The sequence below is a fragment of the Anabas testudineus genome, chromosome 4 (genome assembly GCF_900324465.2).
Source record: "Anabas testudineus chromosome 4, fAnaTes1.2, whole genome shotgun sequence".
Lineage (NCBI taxonomy): Eukaryota > Metazoa > Chordata > Actinopteri > Anabantiformes > Anabantidae > Anabas > Anabas testudineus.
In genome coordinates, this window is record NC_046613.1 from 8,552,920 (window position 1) to 8,571,367 (window position 18,448).

Sequence of the window (18,448 nt, forward strand, 5' to 3'; positions counted from 1 at the left end):
TGAACAGCCTCGTTACAAAAGGGAAACAATAAAATCCTAAATATGTTTTTTTTTAACTACACTGTTTCTGAAATAGTTCAGGCCACATTAAACTGAAGCCTCCACACTTCTCTGCACACGGAGGACAAGAGAGAGACTGAACAACACATAATGATCTGGAGGGATACAACAATCACAAACAAAAACAGAAACAGGACACAGGGCCCCGGTGAAAAACACCTTATACACTGGTTTATGTCGTTCTTAAGGTTTTATTTTCATGTTACCAAATGAAAAAATAAAGTTGCCACAACATAAACAACATGTTGCATTTGCCCATCTGAGAAAGAAGTCTACTCACAGTTCAGCATTCAGCATACTCTTTAAAATTTACTGCTAGTATGAAAACAGAAGTTACAGAATAATAATAATTATTATTATCTCCCATAAGTAATCAAAGTAAAAATGAAAAACATTTATTTATATGACTGAACAAACTTGAACTTAAGGAAAAACAGTTTAATGTAGAAGAAGTTAAAGAGACATTTCAATATATTTCAGAATTGCATGTTGCCACAAAAAGAGACTGATAATAATTTCAAATCCTTCTAATAAAATTAGAATTTGTTTATGTGCTATATATCAGGCACTTTGATCGTATCATTCATCCGAGGTTGCAGAAATCTTCTCACACGAACAGAGCCCTTAGCGTAGGCCAAACAACGCCTTCAGATCAAACCTATGCATACAAAAGTAACAAGATAAATAAAAAAAACTAAACATAAGAGTTTCTCGGGGGAGTGAAACAGTTTCAATGTCCTTTTTAGATGACTCAGGTTTCAGTCCTCAGTGCTTCTACAGTTCTGTTGCAGGACCCCATTCAATGTCGTCCTCCTCATCCTCGTCCTCCGAGCTGTCGCTGCCGTGGATCTGTGTTCGTCTGAACTGGACTGCTTGGTGATGATGTGCTAGCCTAAGGTAGAGAAGAAGAGGGGGGTCAAAAGGACTGCGCAGTCTGAGACGGGCTGTAATCGGAAAAGAAAGACGATGACTTACACGATGAACTGTGGGCCCTTCTTCTCCTCAGGCTGAGGCGGTGAATCTGCTGTGCGAGCCTGTAAAAGGCAACACTAGTTACTTATCAGCTGGTCAGACTGAAACGTCTCTGCCTGTAAACCAAACCTTTACTAATCCTACTGATACTTTAGTGAAAGTTAGATGGTGGTCGTGTGGTAACGATTCAAATGTGAAATAAGGAAAAAGCACTAAAAATCTTATATTATCAAATAATCAATGGATTGAGTTCTAAAATAATTGGCATTAACTACTTGGCCTCTAACATATCATAAAATTCTGCACATGTCCATCCCAGTTTCTCAAAGCACAAAGTTTCCACAACCACATCTATTCAGTTAATCTTCACAGACAACCAACAAATCATTTAGGAAGCTGAAGCCATAAATAAATAATCTGACTTAAATGACAGTGAATCAGTTCATTGTTCCGGTACACTTGGTTGAAGGTTGTGCCTTTAAAAGAAGGGAACATGTTATTTACCTGCTCTAACTTCTCCTCAATAGCAGACAGGCTGGGCTGTTGAGGGCTCTCATGCTGCGCCTCAGCATGTGAAGGCTCATCCACAGAGTACCTTGTCAAAGGGTTGGGGGCTACAAAATCTGGGGGTCCATCTGACAGAGTGGTGGGAGCAACTGCATCAAGGGCGCTGAAGTCTGAGTCTGTAAAACTGCGGTAAGATTGGTCCTCCTCTTCAGCCGCGCTGTGAGGTGGGCTGTAATTGTCTTGACGCGGCGACTTGGGCTCTGGTACGTGCAACAAAGGCGGGATTTCTCTGTCAGCCTGAGGTTCAGGGTCCATGGCGGGGCTGTAGTGCCCAGAGGCTGGCTCCGATGACCGTGCTAAAGCTCGAGGGACACTGGGTGGTTGGACTCCATGGCTGGTGTAAGCCTCTTCGACGTCGTCGTTGTCGGTGTAGGCCTCTCCATCAGTGAAGGGCTCTCCATCGGTGTCCTCCAGGTCACTAGCAGCGCTGAGGTAGTCAGACTGGCTTTGGTCCAGAGCATCCAGGTCCTGCTCTCCACCACTCTCCAACTGGACAGAAAGATAAGTAGGATTATAGGTTTGCCACAAACTGTAAGGTGGAAACAAAACAAACTAACTGATGTTTCACTTAACTTCAGAGAAACGTTCAACTGGCCTACACTAAAAGAAAAGAGGTTAAATGTGAAATATGTGAGTGCATCATACCGTGAGTTCAGACACCCAGACTGGTTTAGACTGCTGGTGGCGGATCTTATCTTTCAGAGTCTCATACCAAATATCAGAGCTGGGCTGTAAGTCAATACGTGCTGGAAGAAGAAAATAATATTGTTACTAAAAAAATTGTAAACTGAACCAGTACACTTGTGTCTATTAAGGACGAGTGAGTAAATTCAATAAATAAATGTATATATATATATATTTCACTCTATAACATGACTTTGTCTATGTGTCATACCTGAGAAAAGGTGGCTGCACTGTTTCTTCAGCTTGACGGCCTGTGAGTAAAGGCGTCTCGAGCTTTTACTGGAGTTCGGGCTGTATTTCTGCCTCATGGCCTTAACGTCTTTGCGGCTGTGAGGGTCCAAGAACAACACCATGGGGTGGTATTGGATGTAGTTCAGCCTCTCCACTGCAGTGGGAGTGATGTCCAGCAGAGGGTGCTTGTCCTGGATAAAGAGAAAAGCAAGCAGCAGATGAAACAGGGTGAAAACAAAGATACAAGATAGAAATGTTCTTTTTTTCCCCACTTTGAGCTCTGACTGTTACCTTCTCTGCTATTTTCCTCACAGTGTCCAGTTTAATAACTGTGGAAGTGCTCTCTTCTCTTCCACTGCGAGGAACCATTTCTGTCGCAACGCAGCAGGATAAAAAAAACAAACAAAAAAACAATAGTAATATAAATATATTAATAGAGAGCGGGAGAATAAATGAGGTCACAATGAGTCACAAAGTGAGAAAACAGGAAACCAACCTGCCACTTCATATTCATTAGGCATCTCACTGGCCAGCTTCTCCATAGCAATATCATTGAGAGGACCCAGGATGACAATTGGCCGTTTGAAATTAGCTGCAGAAACAATTCACCAGTATTAATAACTCGCTCAACTAGTTTAGCTACGATTGACATCATCTGTGTGTGGGGAAGAGAAACACCTTCTCTGAGCAGCACTCTCTCATAGGCCGGGAATTTGCCCTGAATGGTGAGCTGTACCAGGTCGTCACGACTCCGACGGAGGTTCTTCTCGTTCTTTTTGTTCCCTCTGAGCCCCCGTAGTTTCCAGAACTCGGCCCTCGGCCCTGAGACCTGCCTCTCCCCGGTGGCTCGCTGCGCCTGCTCGATGCTGGCCAGCTTCTCAGCCCTGAAGGAGGTAAGTGACGAAAGTACAAATCACAATCTGCGTTTTTGCTTAAAAAACTGAAACTGATATTTCTTTTGCATCTCATCCTCACGTGGTCTGGTTGGGGATGGTGCCTTTATCCATCTCATGCAGATTGTTCCCCATACGAGTGACCAGCCAGCTGCCCAGCTTCCCATGGTGCATTGTATCCACCACTCTGAACACCTCCCCTCTGGTGAAGCTCAGGCCAATGGGACCTTGTGCTTCGTGGTCAAAGTGGGTGCGGATGTAGAAGTTGTCCGCCAGGTTGGACTTCATGATCTTTCTATAAACTGAGGAGAGGCAAAGATTCATCACTTAGGGGCAGCAGCTTTACTCGTAATTATCAAACCAGCACTTCATGCCTAAACTTACGGTCCATCTTGTTCTGGGTGCACATTTCGATTCGCTCTCCACTCTGGATGTTGAGCAGGAAGTTGGCTGCCTCTTCTCGTGTGAAATGGGAAAAATCTACTTTATTTACCTGTAAAAAAAAAAAAAAAAAAGAGGCACAAATGTGTTAACATAGTCTGAGGGGTAACACATTCAACACTTTAAGCCATTTTCTACAGGATTTTACACTGACTAGAAAATTGGAGTCACAGTGAGCACACGGTGTTCACGTTTCCATCATTTATCATCACGAGCTACGACATCATGCTCTGGCAAAGCTCCATTCATAGAAAAGACAAAACCAACTCTGCTTTTGCTTCTGAGGCTTCAACAGAAGCTGTGACATTTCACACAAATCAAGATAAACTGTGCTGACTAATGGTGCCCTCATATTCTGTTGATGCACATTGCCCACAATCTTGAAAATCAGCTGACACTGGGGCAACGATCAGTTTTTTCCACTTCTAGTGGTTTTAAAGTGACTCCTTCTTTACTGTAAAAAGCCACTTCACTGATTTTCAGCTTGCTTCTTATCATTCTGGTTTGAGTTGTATTGAAGTTCCCACTGTCATCCTTATATTAACATACAGCTGTCCAGCTGAACATGGGTGAAGTCATCCTTTAAGCTGTAAATAGCATTAAGGAGCTAATTTGAGTTCTGCAGGCTTAAGTGTTGTCTCATTAGCTCACCTGCAGGATCTGGTCTCCTTCCTTCAACCCCTGATTGTACGCGGGGCTGTTGGGCTGAACTCCACCTACAAATATGCCAACATCGTTGCCGCCCACAAGCCTCAGACCCACGCTGCCCTCCTTCACAAAGGACACTTTCTGTACATCTGAGCTGTACCTGAGAGAGACGGGAAAGATTTGGTCTAATTAGTAAACGAGCTGTAAGATGAAGAACTGAACTAACTATGTTAACATACGACAAACAAATGAACATTACTCACCCTGGATTGGACGATGGGTAAGAATCTGGCGGTAAGGAGTAGAGGGGCTCTTCTGCAGGCTTGGCTGGAAGAGATATGGAAAATGTGAGGCTCTTACAGTAATTTCATTATCAATGCAGCTATTTAATGAAAAAGAATTTAGTCTAGAGGATGTCAAGGTTCAAAGTAATATTTTAAAACTGCTTACAAAACAGATTTAAAACAAAACAATGAATCAGCCTTCTGAGTTGTTAAATCACATGCGCGTAAGTTGTTTTCCTTTTTCCAGCAGATGTCGGGAAATTGTGTCCGCTTCACCCTAGAGAACTAAATAATGTAAACTGTGACGCCCCATTAACCAGCAAGCGCAAAATGAAATATGATAATGATCACTGTGGCAACGCAATAATTAGGAAAAACTGGAGCTAAAATATTTGTCAGCATTGAGTCTTGAGGCTTACAGTAGAGCGATGACATCTGAGCGCCGGGTCCATTAGCAGCACGAGGAACACTGTGAGGCAGACAAGTCATATTGATTAAAATCACTGTTAGGTGCTAGAGGAAAAAACTGATGGAGGAGAAATATAGAATAGAAAGAGTGTCTATGAATTACGATGAAGAGGAACGCTGTTTACCTGCGGCGGTTGTCCTCCCGCTCTGAGCTGCCAGACCTCCTCAGATGTGAAAGCTGGTCTGACTCTGAGGAATCTGAGCAAGGAAAAAGAGAGAGAGACAGCAGAGACCGAGGTCAGAACTAACTCTGACCTTTAAAAGTTAACTAGGTGGGAGGACAGAGGAGGAGAGGATCAAGTTAAGAGGGAACTGACCATCAGGAGGTGGTCTGACAGGTGAAGGGGCCCGTCGAGGAGGTTCCTGCTTCACAGCGACTGACGTGGATTTCGTCTCTGGTAGGACTCTGAAGGAAGAAAAAGTACTTAAGTATTTAACCTGATCGGAACCACAAAACAAGCGGAAAACTGAATTAATTACAATATGAAGGATTGTTTTAGAATCTCTTACATTATACATCACAGACATTGGAGGATGGAGGACAAGTTACGTGCACCACGGTGTACAGAGGGTTTTACAATGAGACAGAAGTCGTGTGTGTATAAGTAAATGCACCAGACAGACCTGTCAGAATTGTTTTACACAGTGATGTATTTACATTGTCTACTGTGCTAGAGTTCACGCTGCACCAAATTCTGCTTTGTTATGGTTTACTGATCCTATTTTTTTCATAACTAACTTTTACATAAACCCTCCTCTGGATTAATTAGGTTTTGATCGTCTCTTATGTCCCAATTGGTCTTAACTTGGTTTCCGTTGACCTTCAACAAATATTTATTTGCAGGGATTTTATTTTAACTGCTCATACTGTACACGTGCTCAGTTTACTATCAATTGACTGCAGGTTGACTGTCAACAGTGATGGCTGAGGCAAATTTAGGTCCTTGGAAAGTACGTTGTAAAATTCAGAGTTAGGTTTGTGATTAGTAACACAGGTCATGTTTATAGTTCAGGGTTATGACAAAGTTATTTTGCTGAGTTATGAAACTTTTCAGTATGAAGGTTCTTAGTTTCTAATTCGACTCTTGGGGGGTTGAGTCAGGGTTTACCCAGACAGTCAACAGTGGATTTATATTATTGAAATGTGAAGTGACTCTCACCTGTATCTGCTGTTGACTGTGTTGGAGTTTCCACTGTTTGTAGAGTCCCTACGAGGAACTGATGCATAACTGGCCTCTGACTCAGAATCTGAACGAGGCGAGAAGATCAATAAATACATTTCATAATTCAGCACTTATCATTTCCTGTAGATCACGTGGTCCCTATAAACAGTCTGAGTCCAGGTTTTTTTACACAATAAACTTGTGATGCTCGCTACGACACTTGAGGTGAAACTTTACTTGCACACACCTTTCTGCGGTGGGTTGCTGGCAGCGTTCCATTGTGGTGGTGCCGCCTGAGGCTGCAGGGCAACTTCTGGCAGGACTCTGGAAGAGAAGAGAGGGAGGTGGGAGTGAGGGAGGAGGAAGACAACAAATCTGAGTTATGTTTGAAGAGGGGGGGGACCCGTGGCTAATATGATGATAATTGATGAGAGCATAACAGTGAAATGTTGAATATTCACCTTTGTATGTTTGAGGGAAGCGCTCTCTTTGATGTGACTGATCAAATATTAACCACTGAGTAGAATAAGTTGTCTCGATCTTTTAGGGTCTGGATTACTATGAATTTTAGAAACTCTGTGTAAAATGTGCTGATTTGTAAGAACCAATCCAAAAATTGGGAAACTATTCTACAGACGTTTGATTGGAATATTGCTGCTTCATTAAAATGTGTCCTCTGTAATGAACACTTACAGGAAAGGGACATTTTCAGGGAAAGTCACTTTTATTTCATTGGTTAACAAAATGTCAACACAAACAAATTATTATACAGCTAAAAAAAAACAAAAACAATAACCAAACATAAAACAAGCAAAATCAAAGGCTATAAGAAGCTGTAAGGTACAAAATGCCCCAAAATCAATAAAAATCACAAGGTACAAAGGGCTAATTTTGACTTTATAGGTAAATAAACATGTGATTAACTAATGTTAATAACTGAAGAGGTTTGCACAGTCTGCTCAGTTTCCAGTCCATGAGATCTTGTTGGGTTTCAGGGAGGGGGTGGGGGGTTGGAGGTTGGGGTTGGGCAGACCTTCATCTGTACCTGTATCTGCTGAGAGAGTCCTGGCTGTACGTGGTGCTCTGCCTCTGAGGAGGCACCGAGCCGTCGTCTGACTCTGACTCAGAGTCTGAAACCAAGGAAAATAATGGTCATAAAACATTGTGGATTTAATTCATTTACTTTAGAACAATTCCCTTTACTGTTCTGCACCATACGTTGGCAAACAGTGTGTGTGTGCTGACCTGGGGGCGGGATCTTGACGGGAGAGTTGATTCTTCTTGGAGGCTCCTGACGAACAGGGATTGGGGAGGCTCTCAGATTTGGGAGGGGCAAATCAGGGAGAACCCTGCAGATAAAGACAGGAACAAAAAAGAAAACGATGTGAAACAAAAACATGTCAAAAACTGTTATTTGGACCATTTTCTATTGTTACTGTGTCAGAGGTTTCCATGCTCTTGTTATGAAGGTATGAAGTAGCTTGACGTCACCTTTTACATTTTGTTTCATGTTCCACTTTACTTTGGGAATTTAATTAAGTATTGTATTTACTTGTATCTGCTGTCGAGCCGGGAACTCTCAATCCGTGAAGGAGGGGAGGGGCTGCGGTCAGAGTCCGACTCCGACACTGGCCTACGAGGCCGAGAGGCGGAGGAGGTAGGACGAGGAGCAGTCCAGTTCTGGGCTGCAGGAGAGCCTCGGGGGTTGGGGAGAGTGGACAGACCAGAGAGTGTCCTGCAGAAAGAGTAAAACGCAGTTATTGTCTTAGCATCTTAATTTGGTCAAGGGATTTCAATAGTATCAACTAAGATCTATGTGCAGGATTATTCTAAAGCATTCAGTTGAAAATCAGACTGAAACAACAAAGTCTAAATGTTTCCACAGCTGAACAGGTAACAGAGACATTAAAACACAAGGAGGAACGTGTGTGTCTGCTTTCCATCAACAGAACCTGACCTCTGTCTTGTAGTAAAATGCCACTTCATGTCCTGTTCTAGCTTAAAGAGTTTTAAACAAATCCTCTATATGCAGCCGAAAAGTAATTGTTTTAAAATACTAAACTGCATGTTGCAAGAAATTAACAAAGACATTTAAATCAGAAGTTATATTAGATTTATTATTTATGGACATATCTAAAACACATAATTTCGTCAACTTAATAAAATAAATGTACAGACTTGTATTTGTTGGGCTGGTCTCTAACGTCTGGACTCTCTCTGTCTCTCCTGACAGGTGGAGGAGAGGCGCTGTGGTCAGAGTCCGAATCAGATGGAGCTGAAGAGACAATAATGAACAGTTAGAAACATCGTTATGGTGGTTTTTAATAGCCCGGTGTGTACATTGGGTCAGAGGGACACTGACTGTGGCTGCAGAAACATCACATCTTAGCTAACTGGACATGTTATCATGTAATGTGTATGTCTGGTAAAAATAAATCATTCTCTTAGGGACTGACGTCGGCGGGGGGCGTAGGTCTTCGCAACAGGCCGAGTGGCGGTGGAGCGCACAGGTGATGAATCCCGAGATTTGGCTGCTGCTGGTTCAGCTCTCGTTCTGGGTTAAAAAGACAAGAGAAGGGGGATCCAACAGTTCTTCACTGCTTGTGTAGGTTTTATTCCTCGAATAACATAACATCTTTCTATATTTTGTTATTCTTGTTATGTTAGCGTTTGTTCATCTCTGTGCTCCCTCTACACACATACTGAACATTTATGGGCGTCTTGACAGAAAATGAAACTAACTATGTCAGAGGTGAGACTGGTTTTCTGTTTGCAGTAAACAGAGTGAGATGAATCGTTCATTCATCTATCTCAGGGTGACTGTTTCTACCCAGCAAAGTCTTAATACAAAAACACACACTACATTGTTACACTACTGCTTCCACAAATTTCTTCAAGTGTACCTTCGTGTCCGTTTCTCTTTGGTGGGTTGACGGGCTTTATGAGTGGGGACGTCAATGTCTGAAATTTCTGATGGGAAGTGAAAAGAACAGGAATTAGTGAAGCCAGAAATTCTTCTTCTATCTACTATTATTTTATTTTTTTTCTATATTTCATGTCATCGTCAGCTTTGTTCATCCTCGCCAATAACACACCCTCGAGTTCAGAGCTAGTGTCTCTGCGCCCATCGTCCTCGCTGTTGGGGGGGCTGTCCTCCACTTCTGGGATGCTGACCAGGAACTTGCGGTTGTCCCGGAGCACCGTCATGGTCAGTTTGCCTCTGCTCTTCTCCACCAGGTGCTTGGTCTCCAGCAGGGACAGATTTTCTGTTGTGATGCCGTTGATCTGCTCAACAAATCGACAACAAATTGATTTCTACAAACTGAGGACTGTTGAGTTATGAAGGCTTACAGGCTTCTGAAGTTTTAAAACAATAACACGCATTTACATGTACTATACATATATAGTATTTTGCCAAATTTTCACCTTGAGAACAAGGTCTCCCTCCTGTAGTGTGCCCTCCCTTGCAGCCAGGCCTGTATCTGTCATGTGCTTGATAAAGATCTGACTGCCCAGCTTCAGACCATATTCTGCAGGAAGACAAAGATAACCAGAGATGAGCACTCCAGAAAACATGGAAGGTGAAAACTGGCTCTACATGAGTTCTCCTCAAGTAATTTAGATCAAACAAACTTTCTCCTGTTCCTGACGTCTTACCGTCTGTGAGCTTCTTTTTAACCAGAGTAGTTTTGATGGGTTTGTCGGGACCATCCTGGTGTGGCAGCCTCTTGTACCCTGACGACATCAACGGCAGCGTGTTACCATACCCGTTACGACTGGGTGAGGAACTGCGAGCACGGTAGCGGTCACCGTCTCGGTTATCGCTGTCATCAGAGTAGCGCCGTGTTCGTCTCGGAGGATCCTGGTCCAGCAGGTTGGACTGGGAGGCAGCCCGAGATGGTTTGGAGCTGACTGGGATCTCGATCTTGCGAGGGCGTTTTACTGTCTGGAGACAGATGAAGAGGCTCAGAGACACAAAGGAGTATAACTGCATTAGACAGACGTAATTTGACTGTGTTGATTTTATACTCACTACGTTTGCAGTCTTGCCACATGACTTAAGGGTCTGAATGGTGTAGTTAGAGTAGACATTGTTCATGGACACGCCATTGACCATAACAATTTGGTCTTTAGTGCTGCCGAGCACAAAGAAAACAGACGAATCAGTTTGGTTCTGTGGGTTGGGTTTACAAATTTGACTGGTATGTCTGTACTCTAATGTAGACAGGTGATCATGTGCTCTGTAAAGAGTGAAGCGTTATTAGGTCCTGTAGTCGACTTACAATAGTCGTCCACTGGCTGGTCCATTTGGCAGCACATCTGACACCACCACAGCTGTGTCCCCAGTGTCTGGACTGGGCTTGTCTTTGCCTCCTGATAAGGCAAAACCAAACCCCAGTTTCGGATCCTGCAGGGGAAGAAAAAAGGCTTAAAGACAAACAGAAAGAGAGTGCATCAAAGGAAACATCAATAAAAGGGTACAAATTTAGGAAGGTAGGCGAGTGGAGTGGCAGCATGTGTGGGAGATACAGTAGCATGATAGCGGCAGAAAGAGCACATTCCAGAGGAGGTTAATACGAGGCAGGATAGAGTAGAGGCAGCAGGGTGTGTCACTCTGAATTCCTGCTGGAGTCTATGGAGTGGAACTGAGAAGTCTGAAGCACAGTTCATCCCCCGCAAGTCCGTCACAATACCCTTGGAAACAATAGTGAAACTGCCTCTGTACCATACATCAAGTCTCGCTTTTCACTTCTTTATTTGTGTGCACACAAACAGTCTGCGCCTGGCACTTGACTTTAGAGCCACCATCAGTCTATAAATATGAAATATTATACCATCTGACACCTTAACTTCTGAAATAAAGGATGTCAGAATAGGATTAGTAAACAAAAACTTAACTTACTTTATTAAGTGTTATTGTATGTTGTTCCCATATTGTTAACTCCTCCATGCCTGGTTTCTGTGAAGACAAAAAAAACAAAACAAACCATGAAAAGAATTACATGTTTGAGTAAATAAATGTTTACTCTTACGATATTAAATTACAAGTTTATTAATCCAGGTCCTTACAGGGAGCACTGCTGAGCCAGAGCCAAGAAGGAAGAGAGTGTTCTCAACCTGGTCTTAGCATGCTCTCACCTGTCTCATTCCTGCCTGACCGGTATGAAGGAGGGGCTACCTTGTGTGTGTGCTCCCATATCCCTGTGGCATTGACAACATATGACACTCAGGGTTTGTTCAGTAAGCATACACACAGGAAAACAATGTGTGCAGGCTTACACACATTGTGGCAGCAGCTAATGAAACATGGGTTATTGTATTCTTGATTGATTCTTGCTTATTTGTTCTATAGTAAAATTAATAAATTGTGAAAAATGCCCGTTAGGATTTCCCTCAGTCTACAGTGACACCTTCAAATTTTGTGTTTACTGTGACATACACATATACTGACATATAAGAAGCTTCAAACAGAAAATGTAATGATAATTTAACCAGCCGCTCTAAAAATAATATCTCGCTGACAGAAATGCATTGTATATGTTCTACACAGCACATTTCTACGTTTGACTCGAATCACTTTGGCTACAGAGGTGACATGTTAGAAATAGTGGTGGATCTTCTGCCAGTGTAGTGCTATGTATGTGCTATGTATGTTTGGAGGATTGCTCAAGTCACAATCATCCTTCTCACTTTGCTTTCACAAGACTTTAACAGCCGAGAGTTCAGAGTCACACTAATTAAGATTAACAGTACATGGTTATAACATCACCTGATGATCACTGTTACATTAACAAACCACTCATCAACACCAAACCACTCATGTTTACTTGCTACACTAACATAGCAACATGCCTCTCGTGTTTATCATTTTCCACATACTATCTCTTGTCAAAACCAAACGACAAACCGTTGGCTGGCTGTGGACTATGTTTCATAGACACCTGCTGAAATAAGAACAAGTCAAGCCAGCTACTCTAGTCAGGGACACACATGTACTGTTGTACTCGAGTGATAAAAAACAACTCTGTTCAAACACACAAGTTCCAGGCACTAACATGACCTGGCAGTGCAACACAGACATCTACTACTAAATGAACGCAAGCATCGGAAAATATCCTGCGACACCCAAACACATTATCTAAAAATACACATCAGAGATCTATCAAACATAACAAACATTCAAATAACGCTAACCTGTACGGTTACAGCAAATAATCCCAATGTTTAACGTGCAGAAATACCACCTCACCTCAACAATCTTAAATATGCAGGTGTGCAGTGTGACCTGTGAACAGTACACCGCTTGTTTGACCGAGTTAATCATAAACCCGAGGAGAAGAAACATGGCAGCTGACCTGATTGTTTAAATAAAATCTGGCTATGAAGTTCTCACTGCCTGCCAAGCTATCATTTTAACCTTAACTGACACCGATGCCTAAAGTCACTATTGTTTACGACTGTGGTTTCATGGCAGTTAGTTGTAGCAAAACAAGAAACAGAGCGTTATTTAATATATGAACTTAAAAAAACAAGATAAAATACTGAGGTAAAGTCTAGTTGTCGAGTTCTTATCCTACATGCAAAGAGCGAATAAGACATAATAAAACATAGTAAATGTTCTACTGAACATTGCAGCACGCTGATGATCCATTAAACTTTAACTTCAGGTCATGTTGATGATGATGATGATGACGTAGCTACACATGTGCCAATCTGCAAAGTATAAGGAAAAAGTCACTAATGGTGTGTATCTGATATTTACCCACCGCTGAAAGTAAATAAAGACAAAAGATAATGAGTCCTCAGAGAGTGACCTGAAAAACAGAACATAACGTTCAACTGCAAAAGCTCCTGTAAAGATGTTTATTACAGTGAATTTAGACAAATATGTAAGAAATGTCAACACTGACAACAACACAGATAAAGCAGCCTGCAGTCCTCTGCTATCAGGTGTTCACCTCGGCAGCACTAAGGACATTTAGGTGAGGGCCTGAACAGATCAGTAAGAATTTATGTTCCGCTTTACCAGCTCCATTTTAGGTGCTTTCAGGCAGGTTACACAGTTAGAAAATGATTGCCTCTCCACTTACCACTTGGTCTTTGAACCTTACTTCCATTTCCCACTGAGATATCTAAGCTGAACAAAACACCTGTGGCCTCCGGCGCTCAATGAACAGCCAGTTCTTTATAGTCCATATGGCAACGCCAAAAGCAGAGCAACCACAGATCCCGCAGTCATCCAGCTCTAATCACTTCCTACTCCTATGAGCTCTGTGCCCATGATGGCCTCTGTCCAGCAGAACCCTGACCCTCCTGTTGAAACTATTTGTAATATGACCAGCTGTGGCGTTCCTCTCTCTCAGAAAGGTCCAGGAACGACCTCACCTAGAGTGCTCCTCCCCTACCAGCCTTTGCCCACTCAGGTTCCCTTTGATAAATATGGTTTTAAGGTGGAGCTGCACCGCTGTACATACATGAAAGCCCCTCTAGACAGAAAGTAAAGTATCTTAAATGTTTACATGTGTAAACAATGTAATCATGGAGGGCTCTGCAATCCTGCATCAGCCTGAAGAGGTCAACAACTCTACACTACCACTACTACATATATCGTATCTTTCTACTGTAACATTGCTTTTTCCGCACCTCAAACTGAAAACATGCTTTTCCAATGCAAAACATTGTTTTGTTTTATGCAAACTGTTGTAGACATTTCCTTGTAATCTGACCATAGGCCATTATTGTAGGTCATCGCGTCTCACATCGTGGCGTGCCAATTTTCTGCTTTATTGTAGCAAATCAATTATAATCATTTATTCTATAAAAAGGCAAAGAACGAAAATTATTTTTTCTACACATTAATGCCAAGCATTTATGTAAAGGCAAAATATCTGTTGCCTTCATTTGAAGAGGGCATAGAATGACAAAAAAAAATTTACATCTTTGAGCAGTTACCAAAAACATTTGGTAGATTTACTTTCATTAACCTACCAATTTAGTTACTACGATAAATTAACTAAGCCATATTAGTAAACTACTAAAATTAAAAACTAAATTTGGGCTTGACTAGGGCTTAAATAGAAAACTAACATCAGTAATTATGAACCTGCCAAATGATCTTTTGAGACTGACACTACAATTCAGCAAAGACATTAATATAATTCCTGAGTCTTCTACTAGCTACTATAAAGAGTGACTCACTGATTACAATACAAATAAATGGAAATGGAAAAGCATGTACTACAAGAACACCGACAGCACAGACTACCACGGACAGAACACGGACTGCCCTTCATACTACTGTATGTATCCACTTACAGGCACCACCAGCAGCGGTGGTGGCGGCTCCGGAGGCACAGAGCCAAAGTGCTTCAACAGTTTAATTCGCTGCGTCAGATTCATGATGATAAAATCTCTGTTGTCTTTCTTCTCTTAAAAAGTCCAGCTGATAAATCCCAGTGGTGTGACTAATAAAGACAGAAAAACTCCAGATGTGTTGGTACAGGTCAGTAAAGGACCTTGTAACTATCACTGACGCCGTTTTCCCCCAAAAACAAACAATCCATAGAGGCCACAGCAGGAAGAAGAGTGACAGCATTCACCCTAAAATGCAGAAAATTAAAACCCTAAAAAACAACAAACAACTGGACATGTCTTTGCCTCCGACATCAGGTCCTGCGTCCATCACTCCAGCTATTACATGTAGCCTCAATTATTCCCTTTCTGCTGGGTTCATAAGTCAAATAGGTCCAACTCGCTCGCACTGTCAGAGGTATGTGAGCGTCCTGGTTAACTTTTCCCACAAGGCAGCAGCAGGTCCCAGGCTGCTGGCTGATTTTCAGACTGCTGGGTGCTATGGTTACGTCTGGGGAATGAGAGCACTGGACTGTTAATAATTGAAGTGGTGTTTACTACACTATAGGTCCGCTTGCCCTGAGTAAAATGCCCTGGTTTCTACAAAGAACCTGCTCTGTTTCTGAATCAGAAAACAGCACAGTGGCATCACAGGGCTGTGACGATAACTCATTTGATAACATTTGTGCACGAGCCAATGCATGGGCATGTTACAGTCTCTTTCTCTCTCTCTGACTCAGTGCCCTTTCTCATCAGGTCTTCAGTCACCGAGACTTGTACTCAACTTGTTCAGAAGGAGGGAGCACAAAGGGAAGGAGTGGTTATGTACAGCACCAAAAGGATGTAAAGATAGTGACAGTTGAAATTTCTCAGTTTGTGAGTAAGTGGCAGCTACAGAACAGATCTGAGCCCTTGTTTTGGGTTCAGCCATGTGGAACAGCTGGCCTCTGGTCAGCCAGGGCACCACTGCTGAATTATTGATAAGTCTAAAGAAACCAGAGCACGACCAGCAACCACTACCGTTACTAAAACAAACACTTAACAAAGGTGTGTCCCCTCTTCTAGGTACACAGGCTGCTCCATGTGTTTGTCATTTTAAAGTAAGGCCACTCCCATCGGCCTGCCAACATGCAAACTACCAACTCTCGATTGCACCTTTATCACAGATGAGCCAAATGCTAAAGTTAAAGCTTTACTACAGGTACAGAGGTCTACTTCTGAGTGTGACATATAACTACAACTCCTCAACAATGCATTACTCAAACAAGTCACTTAAATAAACGTTTACGGAAAAAAAGCCTTGAATGGACGTGGTTAATGAGAAATAGCAAAGCTTCACCGTGCAAACATGGAGCTTTGGAGGACAAATACTCCAGTTTACTGAGCTCACAGAGAGGCTGCGATTACACAAGAAATTGGCTTTGTAAACTCTGCTGACTGTGGTGTCAGTCATGTACTGTCAGCAGTGTTCAAATACTGCAAACACCCACTGTAGAACTGGTTCTTTAAGAGTCCAGCATCAGTGTAGACGAGACAAGAGCTCTATAAATTAAACATTCAAAAATAAGAACGTCAAATGCAAATGATTTGTCTTAATAAAGATTAAGCAAGCTGCACTGTGTGATGTCAAACTAGGTCATTACAAAGGCCAGTGGTGTAACATGAAAGTACCTGGAGAGCGGAGGAGCATATCAACATCACGACACATCAGTGTGTCATTCGACAAATAATAAATTGTAATAAAACAAACGAGAGGGACAATTAGAGTTGAGCAGTATGACGTGATAAACTGATGACACTTTTACTGTACCAGTAGAGATTTTAAAACACACTATCGCTTTCCACATTTGGTGTTTTTGTTGCACCAAACACATGAACTACTTAGATTTGTCAGCCTTTTCATTTGCTGGAAATACCAAACAGGCAACAGGGACCTTTATCCAGGCCACAGATGGACTGGGTCACCCTTAATCTTAACTAAACAGAGTCTGAGTAAATGCACCGATTGGGGTCAAGGGGAGGGAAGACGCAGTAGTTTGGGAATGCAGAATCGAAACTATTGTGAAACTCTCTGACAGGCAGGTAGAAACCTGCATGTGTGGCTGAACCTGTAAGGTGAGGATTAGGAGAGTGGGGCCTCCAGCTGACAGCACACAAACACACAAACACACAAGACAAGAAGCAGGGTCCCCTGAGAAAAGGGTGGTTTTCTATATGGTTATCAATTACTAGACCAAACTAAAGGTATTTAACTGTCCACCCAGGATGATAACGAGCACAGGCGACATGTTAAAGTCTAAATATCCACATAAAACCCAGAGGAGAGTCACAGTTTACTGACATGAAGTGAAGTGTTAGCCTGTCAATGCTAAGAGCTAACGTTGTGGCTAGCTAAGAGCTTTTAAAGTGACGGTATTACGTCTTAACAAAACACATTTCGGTAAAACGTGTGATTTAATTCATGTTTCTGTCTCGGCTTCTCCTTCCTCTGGCCTGACTGATAACGCGGACTGAGCCCCATGCTTCACCTGTTACCTGTGTACCCGGAAACATCTGACGCAGGTTTGATGAACTCACCTGTGAACGTCCCCCCAAACTCGTCCAAGCGGGGAAAAAGAAAAATCACAACTCAAAGTCTTCTTCAAAAGTCTCACGTCCTGTCTCTGGCTGTTTCTGTATTCTTTTGTATTTATCGTAAATCTTCCGGTAACGTTAGGCAGGTACGGAGGCGGAGCGTCGGCGGCAAAACGTACAGGTGAGTTTCACAACGTCATCACGCCAGTGAAACGTCACTAACCGGAACCGTGTCCTCATAAAAAAAGTCCTCCGCCCAGTTTTGGTTGAGATAAGAGCTGAACTATTTACAAATGATGGGAGCGAAGATGAAACGTGGAGGCAACCTGAGCAGCAATAAAATACTGCAGGTAAAATGTACTGAAATTAAGTTTATGGAAGGTGTTTGTCCAAGCTTACACTGCCTGTCCATCATATTACGAGATGTGACTGAAACCTTCATATCAAAAGGTTAAATATGTTTGAAATAACATGTGTATGATGTAAAGTTAGTGTAGACATTTAGGTAACGTGCTCCTAAACTATAGCCTACTGGTTAAAAGATGGTCCATCTTCCATATCGCAGGCCCTACCCCAGTCATCATTCAATTATTATTCTTACTAATATTTTCCACAGGGGGTCTGGTTTTTAGGCCTCTTGTCTGGTTATTTGGTAACAATTCTTTCTTCCACTTCTTCTCTTTTCTTTATTTTCATGATGTTACTTGCTGCCTCACATGCTGCCTCTTCTACACACACAAAATGGAGAGACAAAGAAATGTTCCTTAAATGTGTGGGGTAGAATGGGACAACAAAGATCTGACTCAGTTTAAGCAATCTTCAAGTTTTTATTTGTTTACAAAGTTAAGATTGCAATTTCATATAGTCCTTCCTTTAATGAGTAGAAAACCTTTTTAAAGAATTAGTCGAAAGGCACAAATTTTACAATATATACAATTGGATCTAAATTATAAATATATAGAAAACAAAAGCACAACCCAGAATAAAAGTGCTGAACACAGTTTCTTTTTTGTACAGAAAAAATAGGCTTTGTTTAAAAATACATACAATCAGTAGCATGTTTTTTGTTTCATTTTTTGTTAGCAATAAATTATTTGAGTGATAACATTTA

General features: G+C 42.0%; 1 protein-coding gene across 4 annotated transcripts; it reads right to left on the bottom strand.

The window, feature by feature from the left end:
- Nucleotides 1-241: 241 nt before the first annotated feature.
- Nucleotides 242-17,512, bottom strand: tjp3 (tight junction protein 3). 4 transcript variants are annotated; one of them, XM_026345143.1, is made up of 30 exons: nucleotides 17,341-17,512; nucleotides 11,315-11,371; nucleotides 10,695-10,819; nucleotides 10,445-10,547; nucleotides 10,069-10,357; nucleotides 9,838-9,941; nucleotides 9,507-9,696; nucleotides 9,315-9,381; nucleotides 8,868-8,965; nucleotides 8,590-8,686; nucleotides 7,964-8,146; nucleotides 7,657-7,760; nucleotides 7,457-7,541; nucleotides 6,659-6,735; nucleotides 6,409-6,496; nucleotides 5,566-5,654; nucleotides 5,374-5,446; nucleotides 5,200-5,249; nucleotides 4,760-4,823; nucleotides 4,500-4,656; nucleotides 3,792-3,900; nucleotides 3,490-3,709; nucleotides 3,193-3,398; nucleotides 3,011-3,106; nucleotides 2,806-2,885; nucleotides 2,495-2,705; nucleotides 2,245-2,345; nucleotides 1,537-2,088; nucleotides 1,036-1,094; nucleotides 242-952 (listed from the first exon to the last, which is right to left on the bottom strand). In XM_026345143.1, the coding sequence occupies exons 2-30, from the start codon at nucleotides 11,360-11,362 to the stop codon at nucleotides 835-837; spliced, it is 3,843 nt and encodes a 1,280-aa protein (XP_026200928.1). In that variant the 5' UTR covers nucleotides 11,363-11,371; nucleotides 17,341-17,512; the 3' UTR covers nucleotides 242-834. The 4 variants fall into 4 exon arrangements, with proteins under 4 accessions (XP_026200928.1, XP_026200926.1, XP_026200927.1 ...); XM_026345141.1 differs by lacking the exon at nucleotides 17,341-17,512 and adding an exon at nucleotides 14,728-15,182; XM_026345142.1 differs by lacking the exon at nucleotides 17,341-17,512 and adding an exon at nucleotides 13,503-13,745.
- Between the last annotated feature and the right edge of the window lie 936 nt (nucleotides 17,513-18,448).

What these genes read in the sequence shown, in the direction of transcription:
- tjp3 (XM_026345141.1), bottom strand. Translation starts at nt 14,811, where the DNA reads ATGAATCTGACGCAGCGAATTAAACTGTTGAAGCACTTTGGCTCTGTG. An exon ending in CGGCTCGACAGCAGATACAA is followed by an intron (nt 7,761 to 7,963) that starts GTAAATACAATA and finishes CTTTATCTGCAG; the next exon opens with GGTTCTCCCTGATTTGCCCC. An exon ending in TACCCATCGTCCAATCCAGG is followed by an intron (nt 4,657 to 4,759) that starts GTGAGTAATGTT and finishes CGTCTCTCTCAG; the next exon opens with GTACAGCTCAGATGTACAGA.